The 19903-nt window shown below is 50.9% G+C and overlaps 1 protein-coding gene across 2 annotated transcripts in view; it reads left to right on the plus strand.

Annotated features, from left to right (window-relative positions):
• Positions 1 to 19903, plus strand: part of SLC1A7 (solute carrier family 1 member 7) — a 52122-nt gene that overhangs the window by 25442 nt on the left and 6777 nt on the right. The window contains exons 3-5 of one of the 2 annotated variants that reach the window (XM_037827196.1): positions 5292 to 5507; positions 15254 to 15296; positions 17529 to 17751. In XM_037827196.1, the coding sequence (XP_037683124.1) occupies positions 5292 to 5507; positions 15254 to 15296; positions 17529 to 17751 (482 nt within the window). Of the gene's footprint in view, positions 1 to 5291; positions 5508 to 11723; positions 11770 to 15253; positions 15297 to 17528; positions 17752 to 19903 lie in introns of those variants that run through there. The other variant, XM_037827197.1, reaches the window with a different exon arrangement.

The raw sequence follows: 19903 nt of genomic DNA on the forward strand, positions 1-19903 counted from the left end.
AGTGTAGGGGAGTTCTTCCCTGGAGGTAGTTTTGCTTTCTGAAGGACTTTCTAATAAGCATAACTAGCCCACCATGGAGGGGGATGAGTGAGGAGGCAGTGAGTTCCCTGTCCTCTGAGGTGTGCAAGTGGAGGTAGAGGGATTTCTGCCCTGGGGAGGTGGCTGCTGGGGCCAGATGACTCAGACTTTTGCCAAGTGGAGGCTGAGCAGACATCCTGCATCAGGTCTTGGGAGGAGCTGGCTTGGGGGTGGGGTGGAGGTGCGGCACTGACAGGCCACTGGCTGTCAGCGGCTGGGCCTGTCGTCTGCTCAAGGGAAGGGAGTAGCCATGGTGCTCGGAAGGGCCGAGGGGACCCCCTCTCTCCACAGACCCCCAAATGCCTCCTTCCTGCTGCCTTCTGGGTGGACTCCCTGCAGCTGCATCCCACAGGCCAGCTTGGCAGAGCCCTTGACTAGGTCAGCTGAGGCTGTGGCCCAAGGGCTTGGCCATGGGACTTGGCACTCCTTCTTATCTCTGAGGTCCTCCCTGCACCAGGATGTTGTGACTGTGGATATGGGACTGGCAGACCAGGGCTTCGAATTTACTTATTTGCTGTGTGACCTTGGCAAGTTGCTGGCATACTTCCAGTAACGGGGCATTTACTACCTCTCAAGGGGGTTCCTTCCAGGGCAGGGCAGCTCTGTTTTTTAGAAAGTTAGTCCTCGTGCTGAGCTGAGAACCGCTTTTCTATGGCTTCCCCCAAAAAACTCAGCTTGCCCTGGGTCTGCTCAGCTCCAGGTGACTCAGCTGTCTCCTCAGCTGCTTCCCCCAAGCCTGTGTCTCTGTCACCTGCCACCTGCCCCAGCTGCTCCTTGCAGGACATACCCATCTCCCCCATCCCTTTCCCAGTGGGTTTCAAGGTCAGGGCAGGCCCATGGCCCCCTCACCCTGTCCCCACAGCCCGAGGGCCACCAGCCCTTTGGCAACCCCGTTCCCAGGTGACTCACCAAGTTGGCTGCACAGAAAACCCACAGTCTCCCCTCTGCCACTGGTGTGTGTTTGTGCTCTCGGTTGGAGCCGAGTACGGCCCAACAGGCGTCCAAGTTCAGTTTTGTTGTGCCTGAATTGGCCTGTGGTCCCAGCCTGCTGGGGTCTGCTCAGATCTCAGTTCCCTCATCCAACACATTAGCTGTTGCTCCCAGCTTCCTGTCCTCTACAAATCTGATCCACATGCTGTCAGAGGCTTTGGCCAAGCCATCGATAAAAATGACCCGTAAGGAGAAGGCTGAAAGCAGAGTGCTGAAGCACACCTCTCAAGACCACCTCCAGGTCCTCTTCACTGCTAAGTTTCATGTCGTTGACCCCCTGTGCCATCCCCCAGACCCCATCTGTCCCCAAAGGTTCTGGTGCCACTGCCTTGTCCTACAGACACAGTCTAGGGGTGTTTCCCTAAACCTGGCAAAGGGACTTGTTCTCAGGATTTGCTGTTTCCCAGGAAGCCTGCCATGGGCCAAGCTCTGGGTTGAGCCCTGGGGTGTCAGTGGGATCATGCAGGCTGGGTGCCTGTGCAACAACCTGGGAAGCACAGGGTCTCTGGGGCTTCGGGGGAGATGGCAGAGTGTCAGGGAAAGCTTCTCAGAGGACGTGATGCTAAACTGACCTTGGAAAAGGCTGTGGGAATTCACCAGGTTGGGAAGGAGGGGGTGGTGGTGGGAAGAGCATTCCAGATAGAGGGGGAAACTGGGGCAAAGATAGGTTCAAGTTGCAGCAGGAAAACCAGTGGCTGGAGCATGAGTGAGGAGGAGAGAGAGGCCACAGTGGACCCAAGGCCAGGGAAGGAGTTTGGATGGTTCCTAATGGTAATGGGGAGCCACCAAAAGACTTTAAACTGGGGGAAGAGCACCCAGAAGTCCGGATAGCTTGTCCAGCTCCCTGCAGTAAGGCCTGCAGGGCAGCATTGCATGTGGTGTGTGGGCGGAGCCAACGGGAGTCCTTTCCAATCTTATCCCACCCCTCTGTCCCCAGCCCTTGGGCAAATGGTGGAGCTACCAGGGCTTCCCAGTGTAAGATGAGGTCATGACATCCACCTAGGGGGTTGGTGTCAGAACTAGGCTTGGGTCAGGGAGCAGCTATTTCCCCCTCCCATGTAGAGCCTGGCAGCTGCAGTCTCCCTCCCCCAACTTGTGCAAGTGCAACAATTACTAGATTGAAACAGGCTAGGCCCTGGGAGCCCAGTCCACTCCCCACTTCCTCTCCGGATTAATGTCCTAATCTCTGCAATCCCTTGATCCACAATCCCTGGGGCTCTGAGTAGTGGCCAGATGGCTTGGGATAGAGTTCCTGACCTCGAGACTCCCTGCAGCTCTTCCCCAGGGCTCTCAGGATCACCCAGCCAGCCCTGTGAGTGGAGGAAGCAAGGTTACCTATCCTCCCCCCACCATAAATCACAGAGCCACAAGGGACATTTGAGGTCATCTTCATGCAACCTCCCTCTCAGTCTGGAGACCTTGCTCCAGCATTTTGTCAGGTGGCCATCCAAGCTCCACTTGGATGCCTCCAAAGATGGGGAACTCATCACCACAAAGCTGGGGCAGTGGCCATGGGGCAGGTTGTGAACCCTGAGAATTTGAACTAAAGAGGTGTTACATGGACTGGATCAAATTAAAACTGCAGTCAGCCATAACCAGAAGACCTTTATTTACACAGGAGCTAAACCAGGTTTATACCACAGAGAGGCACTGTGGTCGAGGAGAAGCTGCAGAGGGTTTTAAGTCAAAATCCCTGTTCCATTCTTGACTCTGTGACTTACCAGTGGGATGACTTGCCCAAAGAGCTCCACCTCCCTGAGATTTCTTTTCCTTACCTTACCTGCTACTCAGAACTGCCTCATCCACTACAGTAGTCATCAGCAGAAGTGGCTGTTGAGCACGTGAAGTGTGGCTAATGCAACTGAAGAACGAAACTTTTAATTTTATTTAATTAATTTAAATTTAAAGCCTGAAGCAGTGTAAAAAAATTTTTTATATTGATTACCTGTTGAAATTATTTGGATATATTGGCTGTACTGGGTTAAATAAAGTATATTTTTAAAATTAATTTCACCAAAATTAATTTACCTGTTTCTTTTTACTTTTTAAGTGGAACTACTAGGAAATTTTTAATTAAATTGTGGTTCACATTATAATTACATTGAACAGTGCTAACTTAGAAGGTTAAGGAGTGAATGAGATGAATGTTCAGGTGTTTGGGGAACAGTAAAGCTGCAAACCAATCATGCTTTCTCTGGCTGCCTGGTACTTGAGGGCTTGTGTTTTCCGTCACACAAGTAAGACCTGTTTATCCTAGAAATAAGAAGAGAACATGGAGAAACATTAAAAACAAAACAAAAATTACTCGTAACCCCACCACCAACGATCTGATCTCTTCCTGTGGACCCAGGACAAGGCATGGAGGGGTGTGCTCTGAAGGTTTGAATAAAAACATGGATGAAAGAGGACAAGCCTGGAGTCAGGGCTGAGTTCTGGCCCTGCTGGGACATTAGTGTTTGGGGCAACCTTGGGCAGTTCCCCTCCTCTCAGGGCCAGGGCAGTTGGACCCACTATGGGGGATCCCATTGTGGTCGGAGGACTTTGGCTCTGGGTTGATGAGCTGTCCCCGGTCTTGGGATAACCCGTCTCCTGTATGATAATTGTAAGTGGCCTCCCTGTCTCCTCTGACTGAACAATCCCATTAGGAGCCCTTCAGGACTTATGTCTGAGACACACCCTAAGCTCATCACTAACATATGGCCTCCTGACAGACAGGGATGAGCGGAGACTGTAAACAATGGACTCAGTCATTCATACATTCATTCAGTCATTCACTCCTTCATTCAGCAACTGCTACCAAGTCATGTTTGGGGCCAGGCCCTGTGCCAGGCTCTATGGACCCAGTAGTGAATTGGACCTTGGCCCAGCTTTGAAGACACTTCCAGTGACTTCCAGTAAACAACAAACCAGCGAGGTGAAGGCTGGAACAGCGGGAAGAACAGAGGCTGTGGAGCTCAGAGAAGGGCCCTTCAGCCAGCCTGGGGGTCAGGGAAGGCTTCCTGGAGGAGAGAACCCTTAAACCATGTTGTAATGGAAGAGTAAGCCCTTGCTGCAGGAGAAGGGAAGAGAAGGGTGCTCTCAGGCAGCAGTTATAGGGGAAGGGAGCCCTGAGGGCCGGATGCTGCCTCTGAATAGTCTAATGGTGAGACACGGAGGATTACCCGCTCTTGTTTACAAGATTAAAACCGGACAAATTCTTCCTTTATCTGAAAGAATGAAAGGACTTCGGGGAAAAGTATCCTTTTGGCAGCAAAGCAAAGCACAAGAATTTCCTTAATTAACGTTTCACCCACTCCCTCCCAGTAGCCATGAGAAGAGTGGCCCTGGGTTTGACCCACAGTGGGGGTCAGAGAACCCAAGTCAGACTGGGCAGGGGTGGGGAGGCGCCGAGAGGAGAGAGAGCCGCAAGCCCCCTCAACACAACCTCCCACCAGGGGGCATCTGGGCCCAGGCACTAACCCGAGGTGGCCACAGGGTGGCGCCTCCAGGGAAAAATCTACCTGAGGCCCCATTCTATAGGGAGCCCTGAGGCCCAAAGCTGGGGGAGCGGCTGGCTTGCCTGAGACCACATGGCCAGTTGGCAGAGCTAGGGCTGGGACCCAGGGCTTCAACTCCCAGCCCAGTGCTCTAACTCACTTGCTCACTCATTCATTCATTCAGCCTGCAGTGAGCCCTGCTCTGTGTCAGCCCTTCTTGGGCACTGGGGATCCATAGAGAAGTCACATACACTCAGGTCTGGTGAGAGGGACAAACAGGTAAACTGACAGTGGCACCCAGGGTCATGACAGAGAAGGCTGGGACCCGGGGCAGCCCTGGAGTGGGTGTTGACTCTGGGGAAGAGGCAGTTAGTCCAAAAAAGACTTTACATAAGAGGTGACCTTGAGCTGGGTTTTGACGAGTGAGTAGGAGTTAGTCAAGTGAAGGCAGGGTGATGAGGTGCCAACCAGAGGAAAGAACACGTGCAGAGGCCCAGAGGGCTGAAACCACTTGTCTGTGACCCTGGGGATGGGGGAAACAGCAGAGCAGAAAGAGGCTAGAAGGAGCTACAGAGCCTGGGTTATTGGGAGAGGGGGTCCCCAGGTCTGCACATCCCCTGGAGCACTACGAGGGTGCTGGGCACAGCTGAGGTGTGTGTGAGGGATAGTATAGGTACCTGCCACTGCCCAGCCAGCCTCAGGGCCTCCCCCAGCCCCACAGACCCTGACCCAGCCCCATTCTCCCAGCTTGATGTCCGGCCTCGCCTCCCTGGATGCCAAGACCTCCAGCCGCCTGGGCGTCCTCACCGTGGCATACTACCTGTGGACCACCTTCGTGGCCGTCATTGTGGGCATCATCATGGTCTCCGTCATCCATCCGGGTGGTGCAGCCCAGAAGGAGACAACGGAGCAGAGTGGGAAGCCCATCATGAGCTCGGCCGACGCCCTGCTGGACCTCATCCGGTAAGCCTGCTTGGGAACGCAGGCCCAGGCCCCCGGAGCCTGCAGTCAGAGGCCAGGGGAAGGGGCGGGCAAGGGGTTCTCAGGGTCTGCTCTTGAGACCTAGGGGGCAGTGCCAAGGTCATGCCAAGGCCATGAGCTCCCTGGTGGATGGAAGCTAATGGCAAGTTGCTGCTGTGCAAACACCTGTCTCTGCTCCCTTGTCCCCTGGGCTTTCTGCAAGGGCCACACTGCACTGTCTGCTGGCTAGGCTGGGGCTCTGCTCCTCCGTGGGTGTCTGACCCCCGCACGTGGCCTGCATGAAACAGGCATCAGTGAACGTTTGCTGTCTGCCTGAATGGTTCCTAGAGACTCAGCCATTCTTGCCCATCTTGCATTTTTTTTTTTTTTAAGTTGGTCCCTTTTTACAGATGTGAGAATGAGGCTCAAAGAGGTGAAGTGACTTTCCCAGGGTCACCCAGTAGGTAGGTTGGGGGGGGGGGGGTCAGGATTTGATCCAGTCCTGTCTGACCCCCAGGACGGTGCTTTTTGCCCCGTGGTGTGAGGGCCTTAGCCCGCGTCAGCTTGGCTAACCATTGGTGTCACGGCCCTGAGGCCTCCCCACCAGGAAAGGGTGGTAGACCCAGTTATACGTCCATCTCGATTCCCCTTTCCTAGGACTCTTTACAGGCCACCTCCGCTCCCCTTTCTCTCTTTCATGCACTCACCCCCTCAGCAGTGCGGCTGTGCCAGGGACCTGGAAAGGAGAATCGCATCTGGTCCCTGCCCAGAGGGAGCTGTCAGAGTCTCAGAGGAGAGGAGGACCCATGAGTGGACAGAGCAGCCTGGGAGATGGATGCTGTGTGTGAGAGAGATGGTGGGAGGGTGGAGCAGGCGCTGTGGGTGGGAGCAGAGGAGAGTCTGAGGGGCAAAGCTGCTGTGAGTTTGAAGGATGAACGGGAGGGCGCAGAGGAGGCCTTAAGGAAGCAGCTGTGCAAAGGCCCTGAGCCGAGTGGGAACAGTGCTGAGGACAAGGCCCATTCAGCTCACCTGGAGCTTCAGGTGTGAGAAGGAAAGTGGACAACCAATGCTGGAGAGGCCAGCCCGGGCCGGACCCTGAGAGGCACGGTGACCCAGGAAAAGTGTGTGTTTTATCCTCAGGGCCACAGGAAATGGGCTTTAACCATAGGAGGGGCATCGTCAGATTCAGCAGGGTCCCTGTGGCTGCCAGAGAGAAGTGGGTCAGAGAGAGGGGGTGTATTGGAGGGGCGGGAAGGGCAGAGGGCTGGCTAGAGGGCAGGCTGGCAGGAACCCGAGAGACAGAGAAGAGGGTGGAGGCGGTGATGAAGGTTCTGGCCTGCACATCCGAGTGGACGCTGGTGTAGCCATGGAGCCGGAGGGCGTGGCAGCAGGAGCAGGTGCAGTGAATCTTGGGGGAGATGTCACTGATGGTTGGCTAGTGGATCTGAAACTTGTGGGAAAGTCTGAGAGGGGAGCCGAGGTTTGGAAATCACCAGAGTAGGGGCATCAGTTGAGACGACGGGGGGATCTCCCAGGACAGCCTGAGTGTGGGGAGGGTGGGGCCAAGCCCTGGGGAAGCACCACGCTGGTAACTGGTTTACTGGGCTCAACAGGACACCCCATTAAACTCACTCTGTGGACCCCAAATGTCTCTTATTTTCTAGTCAATTTCTGATGTAAGACATTCAGTCTAGTCTCAAATTAAACTACAGATTCATCCAATTTAAAACGTCCCCTGTCCTAGCCTTTTGGGTCTGATTCAGACTTGGAAACCCACAGTGGGAAGAGGGTCTTGGCATTTTTTTCTCTCTTGCTCCTCCTGCTCCCCTGTTGCTAGCACTGGGGCTGGAGTGGTGGAGGGAGGAGAGGGCTGAAGGGGTCCTCCTTTATTGCTGGTCGTGTGGTCTGGTGTAGGTGCTCCTGGATGTGTTTCTTCAGAGATGCTTTTGTGGGTCTTTGGAGCCCCAGCTCTCACTGGTGTCACTTGCCAGTTGTACCCTTGGCTCGGGCAATGCCTGCTACATCTGGCTGTTTACAACTCCCTCCTCAGGCCCTATTTCCAGTCACCTCCTCTGCTGGGGTCACTTCACCCCTCCAGTTGACCCTTGTTGGCTTGATCCCTTCTGCAATATCCACCTCTGGCCCATGGGAGACATACAGATCCTTATTGGATGTGCAGGCTTTTCCCAGGGCTGTTGGACATGAGTCAGGAACCAGCTCCAACATTCTTCAAAACCTAGGAGACACAGGCCAAAGTTTCTGAGTAGTTCTCATGGCTTGAATTTGGGGAGAAGCACTGCTCTCCTCTCCCAGGGAGCTAGATGCCCAGCACATGGTTTCTCTCTCTCTCTCTCTCTCTCTCTCTCTCTGTCTCTCAGGAAAATCTCATCTGCTGTAACTGTTAGTTACTGCTGGGTAACAAACCACCCCAAAACTCAGTGGCTTAAAAAGACAACCATTTATTACTTCTCATGAGTCTACAGGTCAGCTGGAAGGTTCTGCTGACTTGGATGCTCACTCAGGCATCTGCAGGCAACTGAAGGCTCAGCTGGTCTAGGACGGTCTTGACAGAGAAGATTCCACTGTGCTCCTTGTGGTCTCTCCTCCTCCAGCAGGCCAACCGGGATTTGTTTCCATGGTAGCCACAGGACTCTAAGAGAGAGTGCCTGGGCATGTTCTTATGGTGAAGAGAGGAAATGGAAACATGCAAGCATTTTTTCAACCCTCTATGGATATCCAGTCTTCCAGCATCCTACTGGCCAAAGCAAGTCTCATGGCCAAGCCCAGACTCGGAGTTACAAGGCAAAGGGAGTCTATTAATTGGAGCCATCAATATAATCAATCTACCACTCACTCCATTTGCTCCAATTGCCATGTCCTTCTCTCTTATCCTTTTACATGTGTGGTAAACATAAAAAAAAAGAAAAACACAAAATACTTGCCCCACAGAGGCAACTTCGTTTCTAGTTGTATTGTTCTCGCCTATAGGGTCTTAACCCAGAAAGAGAGACCCAGGCAGGGTCTGCTGTACCTGCACTCACTCACCTGGTGATTTCATCCATCACCGTGGCTTTGAACACCTTCTCCATGCAGACACTCCCAAATGTCGTCTGCAGCCTGGGAACCTCCCACCTGAACTCCAGACTCTTGCATACAGTTGTCTAAAGGCATCTCAAAATTAACATGCTAATTTCAAGTTAACGTCTCAAATTTTTCCCCATAAATCCACCCTTTCTCTAGACCTCCCCTTCTGGGTCTAACGTTATCTCATTCTCTCATATCCCACATCCAATCCATCAACAAATTCTGTCATCTCTCCCTTCAAAATGTATCCCCAAGTCTGGCCCTTCTCTCCACCTCTGTCCCTCCCACCATTGCCCAGGCCACTACCATTCCCACTGTTGTCCCATCTCGTCTCCCTGCTTTCACCCTCACCTCCCTTCAGCCTATTTCTGCAGGGCAGCCAGAGGGATCCTTTTTATCACCTGCTCAAAATCCATCACATTCAACAAAACCCACAGCCATCGCTGGCCACAGACCCTTCATGACCCCCCTCCCCCATGCACTCACCTTTGACCTCTCTGACCTCTGCTCTCACTGCCCCCTCCCCTCGCTTCACTCCAGCCACACTGGTCTCCGCGTCGGCCTTCGAGATGCCGTGTGTGCGCCCACCCTAGTGCCTCGTCTCCATCGTCTCCGTCGTTGCCTCTGCAGACGGCCCTTCCTGCGGACAGCCTCATGGCTCGGTCCCACACTTCTTTTACGTCTCTGCTCAATGTCGCCTCTTCAGAGAGGCCTCCCAGGCTCTGTCACTCTCTCCCCTTGTCTTACCTCACTTTCCGCAGGGCCTTTATTACTGCCCTACATTGTTGTGTGTATGCATTTCTCTTTTTTTTTCTATCTCCCGCAACTGGAATGTGACATACTCCATGAAGGCCAGACTTAAAAATCTGCTCCCTGCTGTATCCCCAGAGCCTAGAGCAGCACGTGGCTCAATGTTGAATACCTACGAGGGACATGCGGGCGACAGAGTTGGTGGTGAAGCCACGGGAGGAGCTGGCATTGGCACAGCACGTGCAGAGCGGGCAGCACAGGGGCCCCGGCCTCCCTGGCGGGCTGTGCGGAGCTGATGGAGCACGAGCAGGCAGAGGGGCAGGAGGAGAGCCGGGAGAAGACGAGTTTGTAGAAGGCTCATTTCTAAGATTCATTATTTCTAAGATTTGGTGACTATGATTCATTATTTCTCGGATTCTGTGATTCAAAACAGCTTTTCCTTGTGGTGGAAGTTGTTGTTCGTGCTCGGGGTGCCCCCGCTCTCCCCTCCCCTGCCTCTCGCCTGCTCAGGGGCTGCAGGGCTCTGGATCAGACACACGTATCAGAGTCAAATGTTCCAGGAGCGTTGTTTCCTGCTCTCAGCTGCTTTTCACGCGGTGAAAACTGATCCTTCTGGTTTGAGGCTGTTCCCCGGGCAAGTTGTTTTGCAAAGCTGAGTGGTTGGATGCTACTGTCATCACCTCTTGTCACAGGCCTCCTGGGACAGGGACCAGGGCCTTGGAGACCAGCGGTCTCCCCTCGGCTCTGCCAACAAGTCACTTTGTGCCTCAATTCCCCTCTTGGGCCTCAGTTTCCCCAGTGACTTTCAAGAGCCCTGCCAGCTCTGACATTCTGTGGTTTTGAAAGCCAAAGGTCTGTCTCGAGGCCAGTGAGGAGGCTGCAGGGCAGGAGCAGCAGCGGGTGCTGGGAGGGGAGGTCAGAAGGACAGTGCAGAGCCTAGTCTTGAGGGCCCTGAAGGACAGGCTGGGGGGTGGCTGTTACGCTTTTGAAAGGGGGGCCGGCGCATTTGGGAAAGATGGATTGGAGCAGGGTAGAGCTGCTGGCATGGCATGCCCAAGGAGGGGGTGCAGTCACTGCCATTCCAACCACCTTTACTTAGCCCCTGCTCGGGGTGAAGACACTGGGCTGGGAGTGGGAGCTGCAAATCAAGTCCCTGCATCGGGGCTGCCCACCAGCTTAGGGCAGATGGACGAGAAGGGTGGGCCGGACAGCCATTCTGTGAGGCCCTTTCTAGCTCGGTTGTCCCAAGAGCCTGGGCCAAATGGGGATGCTGGCAGTGAGGGTGCCTAGAGTGCTGATGACAGAGTGACAACCTGCATGACCAGGGCGGGAACCTGGGAACTGGTGGCGGATGTGACAAATGAAAGAGAGATGTGGGGGCCCACTCCACAGGGACATGAGCCCCACAGCACCCGTCAGGGGAGGGAAAGTATGTCTCCATCACTTCAAGATGATTCCAGAGGAACGCAGCAGCCCATGTCCCTGGATGACCTGCCAAGAGGTGAATTCATTTCCCAGGGCTCCAAGTGGGGGATCTGGAAAACTGACGTCTGTTCACGGTGCAGCCTTGCAGGAAAAAAAGCCAAAACATAAAAAAAACCCAGGCGGGACACTAATCCGAGCTGGCCCCTTTCTTTCTTTCCCAATCTTATTAAAACACCAGAGGGATTAAGTAATGACTCGGCTCTATTTATATCTAGCTCCCAGTGACCCTCTCAGGGATTGGAGGGAGCTCTGGGGAACTGTGCTTGGAAAGGAACAGTTTCTACCTTTGGAGCCTGGGTGGGGACAAGGGATTAGGGGTGAATTTGGGATCATCACAGCGGGAGCTTAAAAATAGTAAGTGAGGAGAGGAACCAAGAAGATAGGCTCTGGCACCACCCAGAGAGATGTGCAAGGAGGCCCGGGGCCAGGTGCACATGGGCTTGACGGATGTGGCTATTCATCTCCCCCAGGCACATTATTTGTATTTTATGTAACTGCCGCCAGGAGCACAGGCCTCAAGGGACAAACAGGAAGACTTCCCACGGGTGTTCGAAGTCAAAAGAAGATGTTGGACATTTTCCTGTTTAATAATCAGAAGTAAATTTTTATTAAAATCTTCAGAATAAGTTCATTGATTATCAGTATGGACACATGTAATAACCAGGAATTGCTTTTGGCTGCTAGTTAAAAGAAACCTGAAACAGGAGAGACTTAAGTAAGGTAAAGGTTTACATTTTCTCCCAAATAAACAATCCTGAGGTGGGCAGCTTGTGGTCATCAGGATCTCATGCTCCCACCACCTTGGTGCGCTGCTGTGCTTAGCACTAAGCTTTCCTCATCAGTGTTTCCTCATGGTCCAAACAGGTTGCTCATGCTCTAGCTATTGCATCCATGTTCCAGGAAGGAAGAAGAAAGTTGGAGCAAAGGACAAAAGGGTCCTGGCTAAGTGGACACCTTTTTAAGAGTTTTCCAGAAAGCACCACGCAACAACTTCCACTTATGTCTCACTGGCCAGCCCATTGCAAGAGTGGCTGGGAAACAAGATTTGATGGTAGGGCCCAATTGATCCCCATAACATCACAGAGCTTCTGTTAGGAAGAAGGGAAGAATGGAGATTGTATAGGCAAATAGCCATCCCTGCCACAGCACACATTTTAAATCATTCGAATTCTAAAGGAAGTTGTAAGAGGTGTATGTACTATGTATAAGTTCCAGTTGGTTTCTTATGACCTTTCAAATGTTCTTAGTGTCTGCTTAGTCTAAACCAGCCTTCCCTCTAAGTTTCACTAGAAAATGGCTTTGAAACTTTGAACTTCCTGGGACTTATATTCAGGAGAGGTTTTCAAAAATATTTAATGACCAATACAGCACAGGTCATAAATGCCCAGGACAGGTGGACCATTGCCCTCTGGCTGGCTGTGCACCTGGCACGCACCCAGCCCTGAACCTGGCTTCAGTGCTTGGGGTCTGATCGACATCAGAAACACTTGTAGACAGCTGCCAAACTGGTGGCAGAAATCTGCTTGTTACTCGTTGAAAGACAAGACCCATTGAACTTCTGAGATCTGATTTCCTGACCTCTGCTTCCTCTCTCCCCTGTGACCAAGCCAAAATTCGTGGGGGAAAGGTAGAAAATGGGTGGGTCATGACCCACCCATGGTCATCCTGTAGCAGTGGTGTGCCTTGCCAGCTCACTCCAGGCCTACTTCCTCCTGCCTTATGTTCACACTGCATTTTAGCAGCAGTGAAAAAATTATCATTTCTGCTTTCCAACAATGGCTGCTGGGGTGTGAGGTTCAGAAGTAATGCACGCTCATATCCATGTGTATAACGTCATACATGTGTGAGCTGAGTCTTGAAAGAGGAAAGATTCGCCAAAACCAAGAGAGAGTGGGAAGGGGCGGGCCAGGTAGCAGGGGGCAGCGTGAGTGTGAAGCACGTGCGTGTTCAAGGAAATGCAAGCTCCTGAACAAAAATCTTTGTTAGCCTCTCTAATTATTTCTTGGAATAGATTCCTAGAAGGTATATAAAGAAAAAGATATAAACACTTTTAAGACCCTTAATATGAATTGATAAATTGCTTTACAGTATGTTGCTGTCAGAAGCCAGTGAGGACGCCCATCCCAACAAATCTCCCCAGCAATGTGTCATGTCATTTTAAAAAATCATTTTCCTATTTGATAGGTAAAAATACCTTTAATTTATTGATGAAGCTGAGAGTTTATATATATATATATAGAGATAGATATTTTTGTTGAGATTTTTCACATACCATACAACTATCCAAAGATCCAAAGTGTGCAATCAATTGCCCATGGTACCATCATACAGCTGTGCATCCGTCAACACAATTAATTTTTTTTTCAATTTTTAGAACACTTTCATAACTCCAGAAAAGAAATAAAGACAAAAAAAGGAAACTCACATCCTCCCATACCCCTAACCATGCCCCCCTTCCATGATTGATTCCTAGTTTTGGTATAGTACATTTGTTACTGTTGATGAAAGAATGTTAAAATGCTATTAACTGTAGTATATAGTTAGTTATAGTATATAGTTATAGTATATAGGTATATATCTTTTCCTTATATGCCTCTCTGTTATTAACTTCTAGTTATAGTGTCATACATCTGTTCTAGTTTGTGAGCGAGATTTCTAATATTTGCATAGTTAATCATGGACATTGTTCACCACAAGATTCAGTGTTTTATACATTCCCATCGTTTAACCTCCAACTTTCCTTCTGGTGGCATATGTCACTCTGAGCTTCCCCTTTCCACCACCTTCACACACCTTTCAGCACTGTTAGTTATTCTCACAGCATGCTACCTTCACCTCTGTCCATTTCCAAACGTTTAAGTTCACCCTGCAGCTGAATGTTTTTAAAAAGGTTTTTTAGCCATTTACATTTTTTATGAGTGAAGTGAATTGCCTGTACATGTCTTTTAATTTTTCTTCTGTTTGGGTATTAATGTTTTCATTAATACTGTGGCCTTTACGCAACAACTATTTACTGAGTGGTCTGTTACGTGCCAGATACTCTTGCAGGTGCTGGGGACACAGAGAACAAAACAGAGAACCCTGCCCTTAGGGGAGCAGACAGTGAACACATAAACAAGCAAGGCTATAAAGCTCTTCGTAGATTTTGGATGATAACACTTTGTTATACAGCTTTTTTAGTTTGGCATTTGATGTGTAATTTTACTTATATTGCAATCTGTCTTAGGGAGCTTCTTTATCTTTTTTTGCTTTTTATTTTGGGATAACTCTAAATTTACAGAAAAGTTGCAAAGGCAGTACAGAGATCTTGTATTTCCTTCTTCCCCAGCCTCCCCCAGGATTAAAGTCTTACAAAACTATGGTATATTTTTCAAAACTAAGAAATTAAATTGATACAACACTATTAACTAAATTACCAACTTTATTTGAATTTCACCAGTTTTTCCACTGATTTTTTTTTTTCCATTCCGGCATCCAATCCCACATTGCATTAAGGAAATTCTTAAATTTGATGTAGTGAAATCTATTGTTTTTAATAGCTCATTTTGTTCTTAAAGAGTTCTTCCATATCCTGTGACCTGATAAAATAATAACCTATATTTTCCTCTGGTTTTTCTTGTTTTATTATTTATTTCTTTAAACCATCTGGAATTTATTTTGGGGTAGGGCATAAAATAAGGATCTGATTTTCCAAGTAGTTGGTCAGCTGAATAGTACTCTATAATGCATTTTTTCTTTCCTCACTTATTTGTGAAGCAACTTTTATCAAATATGAAATTCTTAGACCTACTAGATTCTGTTTCTGCTACATTGATTTTCTATTTACTGCTGTGTCACTATCACACTGTTGATAGGTACATCTTTTCAGTATGTTTTAATATCTGGTAGGACAAGACCCCTCCACCTTTTGCTTTATTTATTAATAATATTAATAAGAATAATGATCCTGGAAATATGTCAGGCCCAGTGTTGGGCCGTAACAGATACGATGTGCGTGACAAAGCCCCTGCCTTCAAGGAGGCCAGTCTCCGGGGCAGGCCGTCCCCCGGCCACTGACCACAGCACAGTGTGCTGGAGTACAGGCCCAAGGGGTCTGCGGGAGCAGCTGGAGAAGACTCGACAGGAAGGGCTGCTGGCCCTGTGATGTGGCCTGGGATTGATGTGAGGAGGAGCTGGCCACCTGGAGAAGCAGGAAGGGCATTCTGGCAGAAGGAGTGGTGCACTCAAAGGCATGGAGCTGGGAAAGTGCATGGCATATTTAGGGAACTATCAGCCAGTGGAGTTGGAGCATGAAGTCGGGGTGGTGGGCAGTGGTGAGAGGTGGTGCTGCAGACGTCCTGTAGGACAGGACGATGGAAGCCTCAACTGCCAACAGGGGGGTCCTCCCATCCTGGGCTCTGGAATTCTTCAACGACTGACTCTTTTCCCAGGAACATGTTCCCAGCCAACCTGGTGGAGGCCACATTCAAACAGGTGAGTGGGTGGGTTCCTGGGTGATGGAGGGGAAGGGGCAACCGGCGGGAGGGGTGGGCAGGCAGAGCCAGCTGGGGCCCCGCTGGGAGCAGACAGGCTTGTCCAGGTCCCCAGCCCCTCTCTTATCCCATCGCCTGGGAATGGGGTGCTACGGGGGCAGTGGGCCTGGGGTGAGGGGGGTCCCACGGCCACAACCCTGGCCTGAGTTTTCCGTGAAGAGAAGTTATGGCTTGGAGGGAAGCCTTTACCGAGGGTTGGCTCTGCTCGAGTTTCACACCAGCACCCACCCCTGTACCTTCTCATTCAGCTCTCCCAGCACCCCTGCCCTGAGGTAGCCTTAGCCCCACTTCCTGCCTGAGGGAACTGAGGCTCAGCAGGATTAAATGATTTGCTTGAGGTTACATCACTAGTAAGTGACAGAGCTGGTAGGTAAAACCTAGCTGTCTGGCTTCTAAGCCTGTTTCCTGTTTCTTTTTAAAATAATTCTTTTACCTCGCAAATAAGAGCTGTAATAAAGTAGAAAGCTAGGAAAACATTAAAAGATATATAAAAAAGAAAAGTCATCTCTAATTCCAGTGCTCTGCAATGGTGGTAGTAGATGGTATGTTTCTTTCTAGTCTTTTGTTCTCTGCATAAATATATTTTAAAAAATAAAATTAAGATCATAGTACACAGACACTTTTGCATCTTGTTGCTTTTTTTTTAAATCTCATTCCAATAATGTCATGAGCATTTGGCAAGGGTCACTAAATGTTTCTTGAAAATACAGTATCTAAGGGTGACTTAATAGTCTGTGATAAGGATGGGCTGTGATTTACTTACTCATTCCCCCTTGCGGTGATCCTTTAGAATGTTTTCAAAGTTTTGCCTTTTTTTAGAAATTATGGTAAACATCCCTATTTATCAGTCACTGTCTGCACTTCTGATAATTTCCAATTCTTTTTCCCCTCCTAAAATTTCAACTGGTTGCTTGACTCAATCTAGCCAGCGTTCCCTGACCTCCTTCCTGGTATTGGGCCTGGGAACACAGAGCAGGTGGCTGAGGGTTGGAGAGGAGCCTCCAAAATATGGAGCTGTGAAACCTCCAGAAAATCCCTGCATTTCTCCTCACCTCTCCCATAAGATGAGGCAGACTGTGACAGGCCCCGAGTTCAAGGCTAGGGAGTTTGGATCTTATTGCACCAGGGATGGGGAGTTAGTGAAGGTGTGAGACGGAATGAGAGAGGATGTAGCTCTACTGCATACCTGCCTGGAAGCCCTTCTCCTTCTGGCAAATTCCTGCCCATCCTTCAAGACCCAGGTCAAATGGCCCTCCTTCGAGGAGCTGTCTCTACTCACTCAGGAGTTAGTCACTGCCTCCCCTGGACGCTCAGACAGAAATCATGGCTGGTTCATTTCCATGTCCCCATAGCAGCACCTGGCACGGAGGGCCCCGTGCTGGAATAATGATAGCAATTATACTAGTAGCAGTAATAATAATAATCATTGCAGTAATGCTTCCCTGGGCCTTACCTCCCGGCACTGTCCTAGACACTTTACATATATTGTTTCTTTTAATCCTATGAGGCTGAATGGTCCCCATTTTATGGAGGAGGACACTGACACCCAGGGACCTCTATATTTCCCAAGTGCTTGCTCTTTTCCCCACTGGAAGGCTTACCTTATTGATTGTGATGTCATGAGGAGGGGAACCTGCCTCAGTGGCACTCTGAGGCCCTGAGGAAGGGGGGTGCCGGGACCTCCCGGGAGGCCGAGGAGCAGGTGGGTGGCTGGGGGGCTCAGCGCCTCCAGCCGGGGCTTGCCTCAGCAAGAAGGCACGGGGATGCAGAGCTTTTTGAAATCGGGGTCCAAGCCCCCATCAGGTGGAAGGCAGAGCTGGCTGGCTATGGGATGGCTGGACGATGGGTGGTTGGAAGGGGGGAGAGGGGTGAACAGAAATTGATCTGTGCAGATGAAGGGATGCTTGCAGAGGGACACAGGCAGGTGTGTCAATTCCTGGAAGGAAGAGGAGGGAAGGAGGCGTGGCAAGGCGGTCTGTGGATAGATGAAGGAGTCTCACTGTTCTTTTCGGCAAAATGTTGATAATAAGACCCTGCTTGCTGCTCAGGGTTATTGTGGGGATCAAATAGGATGTGAGTGGATATGAATGTGCTTTCCAGAATGTCATTGTCGTTGTTAATATTAGTAACACTTGGCCCTCACTCCTTTCCCAACTGGGGTGTCGCCCACCAGTACCGCACCAAGACCACTCCCATGGTCAAGTCCCCCAGGGTGGCACCCGCGGAGGCCCCCCCTCGGCGGATCCTCATCTATGAGGTCCAGGAAGAGAAAGGCTCTCGTGTGCAGAACTTTGCCCTGGACCTGACCCCGCCGCCCGAGGTCGTGTACAAGTCAGAGCCCGGCACCAGTGACGGCATGAACGTGCTGGGCATCGTCATCTTCTCCGCCACCATGGGTATGTGCCGCCCCACGCCCACCAGGCAGCGCCCTGGAGCCTCCCATCCCTCTCTCCCTGCAACCATCTACCCAACCCTCCTCTATCCATCTGTCCCTCCATCCAATAATCTGAATAACCTGCATTCTTCCAATCTGCTGGGCCTTCTTCCTTTACTATCCAAATGGAGTGGCTCAAGTCCCCGTCCCATTCCCGAGGGGTCTCGAGCTCTCCCCGCTCTCACCTGGATTCCCCATGCCCGGGTGCTGGTTTGCACTGCCCCTCCTCCTCTTCTTTCATGCCTGCTGTCCAGGGAATAGCAAGGAGAGGAGTTACAATAAAGGACAGGAGACAACTAAAGCTGTAGACAGCCCTGTTTATTTAAGGCCCTTTCACCACCCCGGTGCTTCCCAACCACAGGGACTTCTCACTGGCCCCCTCTCCTCACACTTAGCTGTGCCAGTTCTCAGGGACCACACTTTGCCTCCCTGACCACACCCTTCCCTTTGTTCATCTTTTCTGGGTCCCCGACCACAGGTGGATTGTCTGTGAAGTCGGGTTGAAGCTGGCTTCAGGGCCCGTCACTTGCATGGGGCCCTTCCCAGGCCTGTACCTTTTATTATTATTATCATTGTTATTATTATTTTATCTTCTCTTTATCAAACAGGGCCCCAAATTGCATGGGCTTCAAAATCCACAAAACCTGGATGTGCCTCTGCCTTCAGTGCCTGCCCCCCAGACACACACACAAACAGAAAACTTTTTTCCTTTTACTCTTTGGGGACAATCCTAAACCTTGCAGAACAATCTAGCTTGTCTGTTCCAAGGCTGTCCTTCTAGACCAGGCCAGGGTCATTATGAGTCTGATTCTAAAATTGGCATCAACTTTCCCCATTGCCCCAGCAAAAGGCCAGGAGGGTCCTCTCTTGCTTCACTGACTTCTCCATAGGGTTTCCTTCCCAGTAAAAGGTCTCACCGTCCTCCTGGTTGCTCATGTAAGAAACCTGGGGGTTGTTTTCCACTTCTCCCTCTGTCTCAGCCCCAGGTCCAAGTGCTGTCAGTTCTGCCTTTGAAACCTCCCTCCAACCCATGCATCTCCCTCTGCCCCACACCACCTCACTGGTCCACGGCCTCCGCCATCCCTCACCTGGTTTCTGCTCCCTCGGGTGCTCTCCACATAGGGTCATGGAGCTGACTGTGCTTTGACCCTGTGTAAAGCCTCCAGGGGCTCTCCACTGCCCTTGGAAAGAGGTTCTCCAACCATAGCCCGGACTGTGGGGTCTGTGTGGCCTGGCATCCTCTCTCCTCTCACTTCCCCCAGTCACACTGTCCCCACCTTTGGGGTGCCGGAAGTGTCTCCCCGAGGACCTGCCCACTTCCCTCAGCCAGGCTGCACTTGCCCCACCCCACACCCCTCCACCTTCCATATCCTTGGGAGTTCTCTGTGCAAGCATCCCGTCCTCAGGAAAGTCCGACTGCCCCACCTCCCCAGATTAATTCAGGCACCCTGGGTGCATAGTCAGTGTAGTTCATGCCACTCCTTGAACAGGTGACCCTGTTGTAATTACATAATTGCTTGTGCAATTGCTTAATGTCTGTACAGCAGCTGGTATAAGTCCATGCATGCAGGGACCATGTCTGGCATGTTCTCCAGTTTATCCCCAGAGCCCACCGCAGTGGCTGGCATAGAGTAGACCCCCTGTAAAATCTGCTGGAGAGATGGAGAGAGAGAGATGGACGGATGGACAATGATGGATAATGGAGGTTTCTTCATCTTGGCCCAAATGTCAGCCCTGCAGAGGAGCTGGGAACTACGGGACCTGAGTGTGTTTGGAAGCTCCCCCCAGCACATCTGACGATTAGCCCCAGGCCTGGACTGCCTTCCTTCTCTCCACCCTCTGGTCCTGAGCCTCTCTCTTAGGGATAGGAACACATAAAACGGTTACTGATCGGCAGAGCAAAAGAAGCCCTAAGACTCTTCAACTCAGTCCACTAAGTATTTACTGAGTACATGTAATTGCCTGTGCTTCAGGGTGTGTTTGTGTGTTTGCATGCCCCTGCCTGTGTGTGCCTGGGCCTGTGCACCCACACCTGTGTTTGTGGCGTCTGAGTGTGAGTGAGCACACTCACACAGCTTTCTTTGGTCCCCCCAATTCAGCCTCCTTTCCCATCT

Source organism: Choloepus didactylus, chromosome 2 (genome assembly GCF_015220235.1).
Source record: "Choloepus didactylus isolate mChoDid1 chromosome 2, mChoDid1.pri, whole genome shotgun sequence".
Classification (NCBI taxonomy): domain Eukaryota; kingdom Metazoa; phylum Chordata; class Mammalia; order Pilosa; family Megalonychidae; genus Choloepus; species Choloepus didactylus.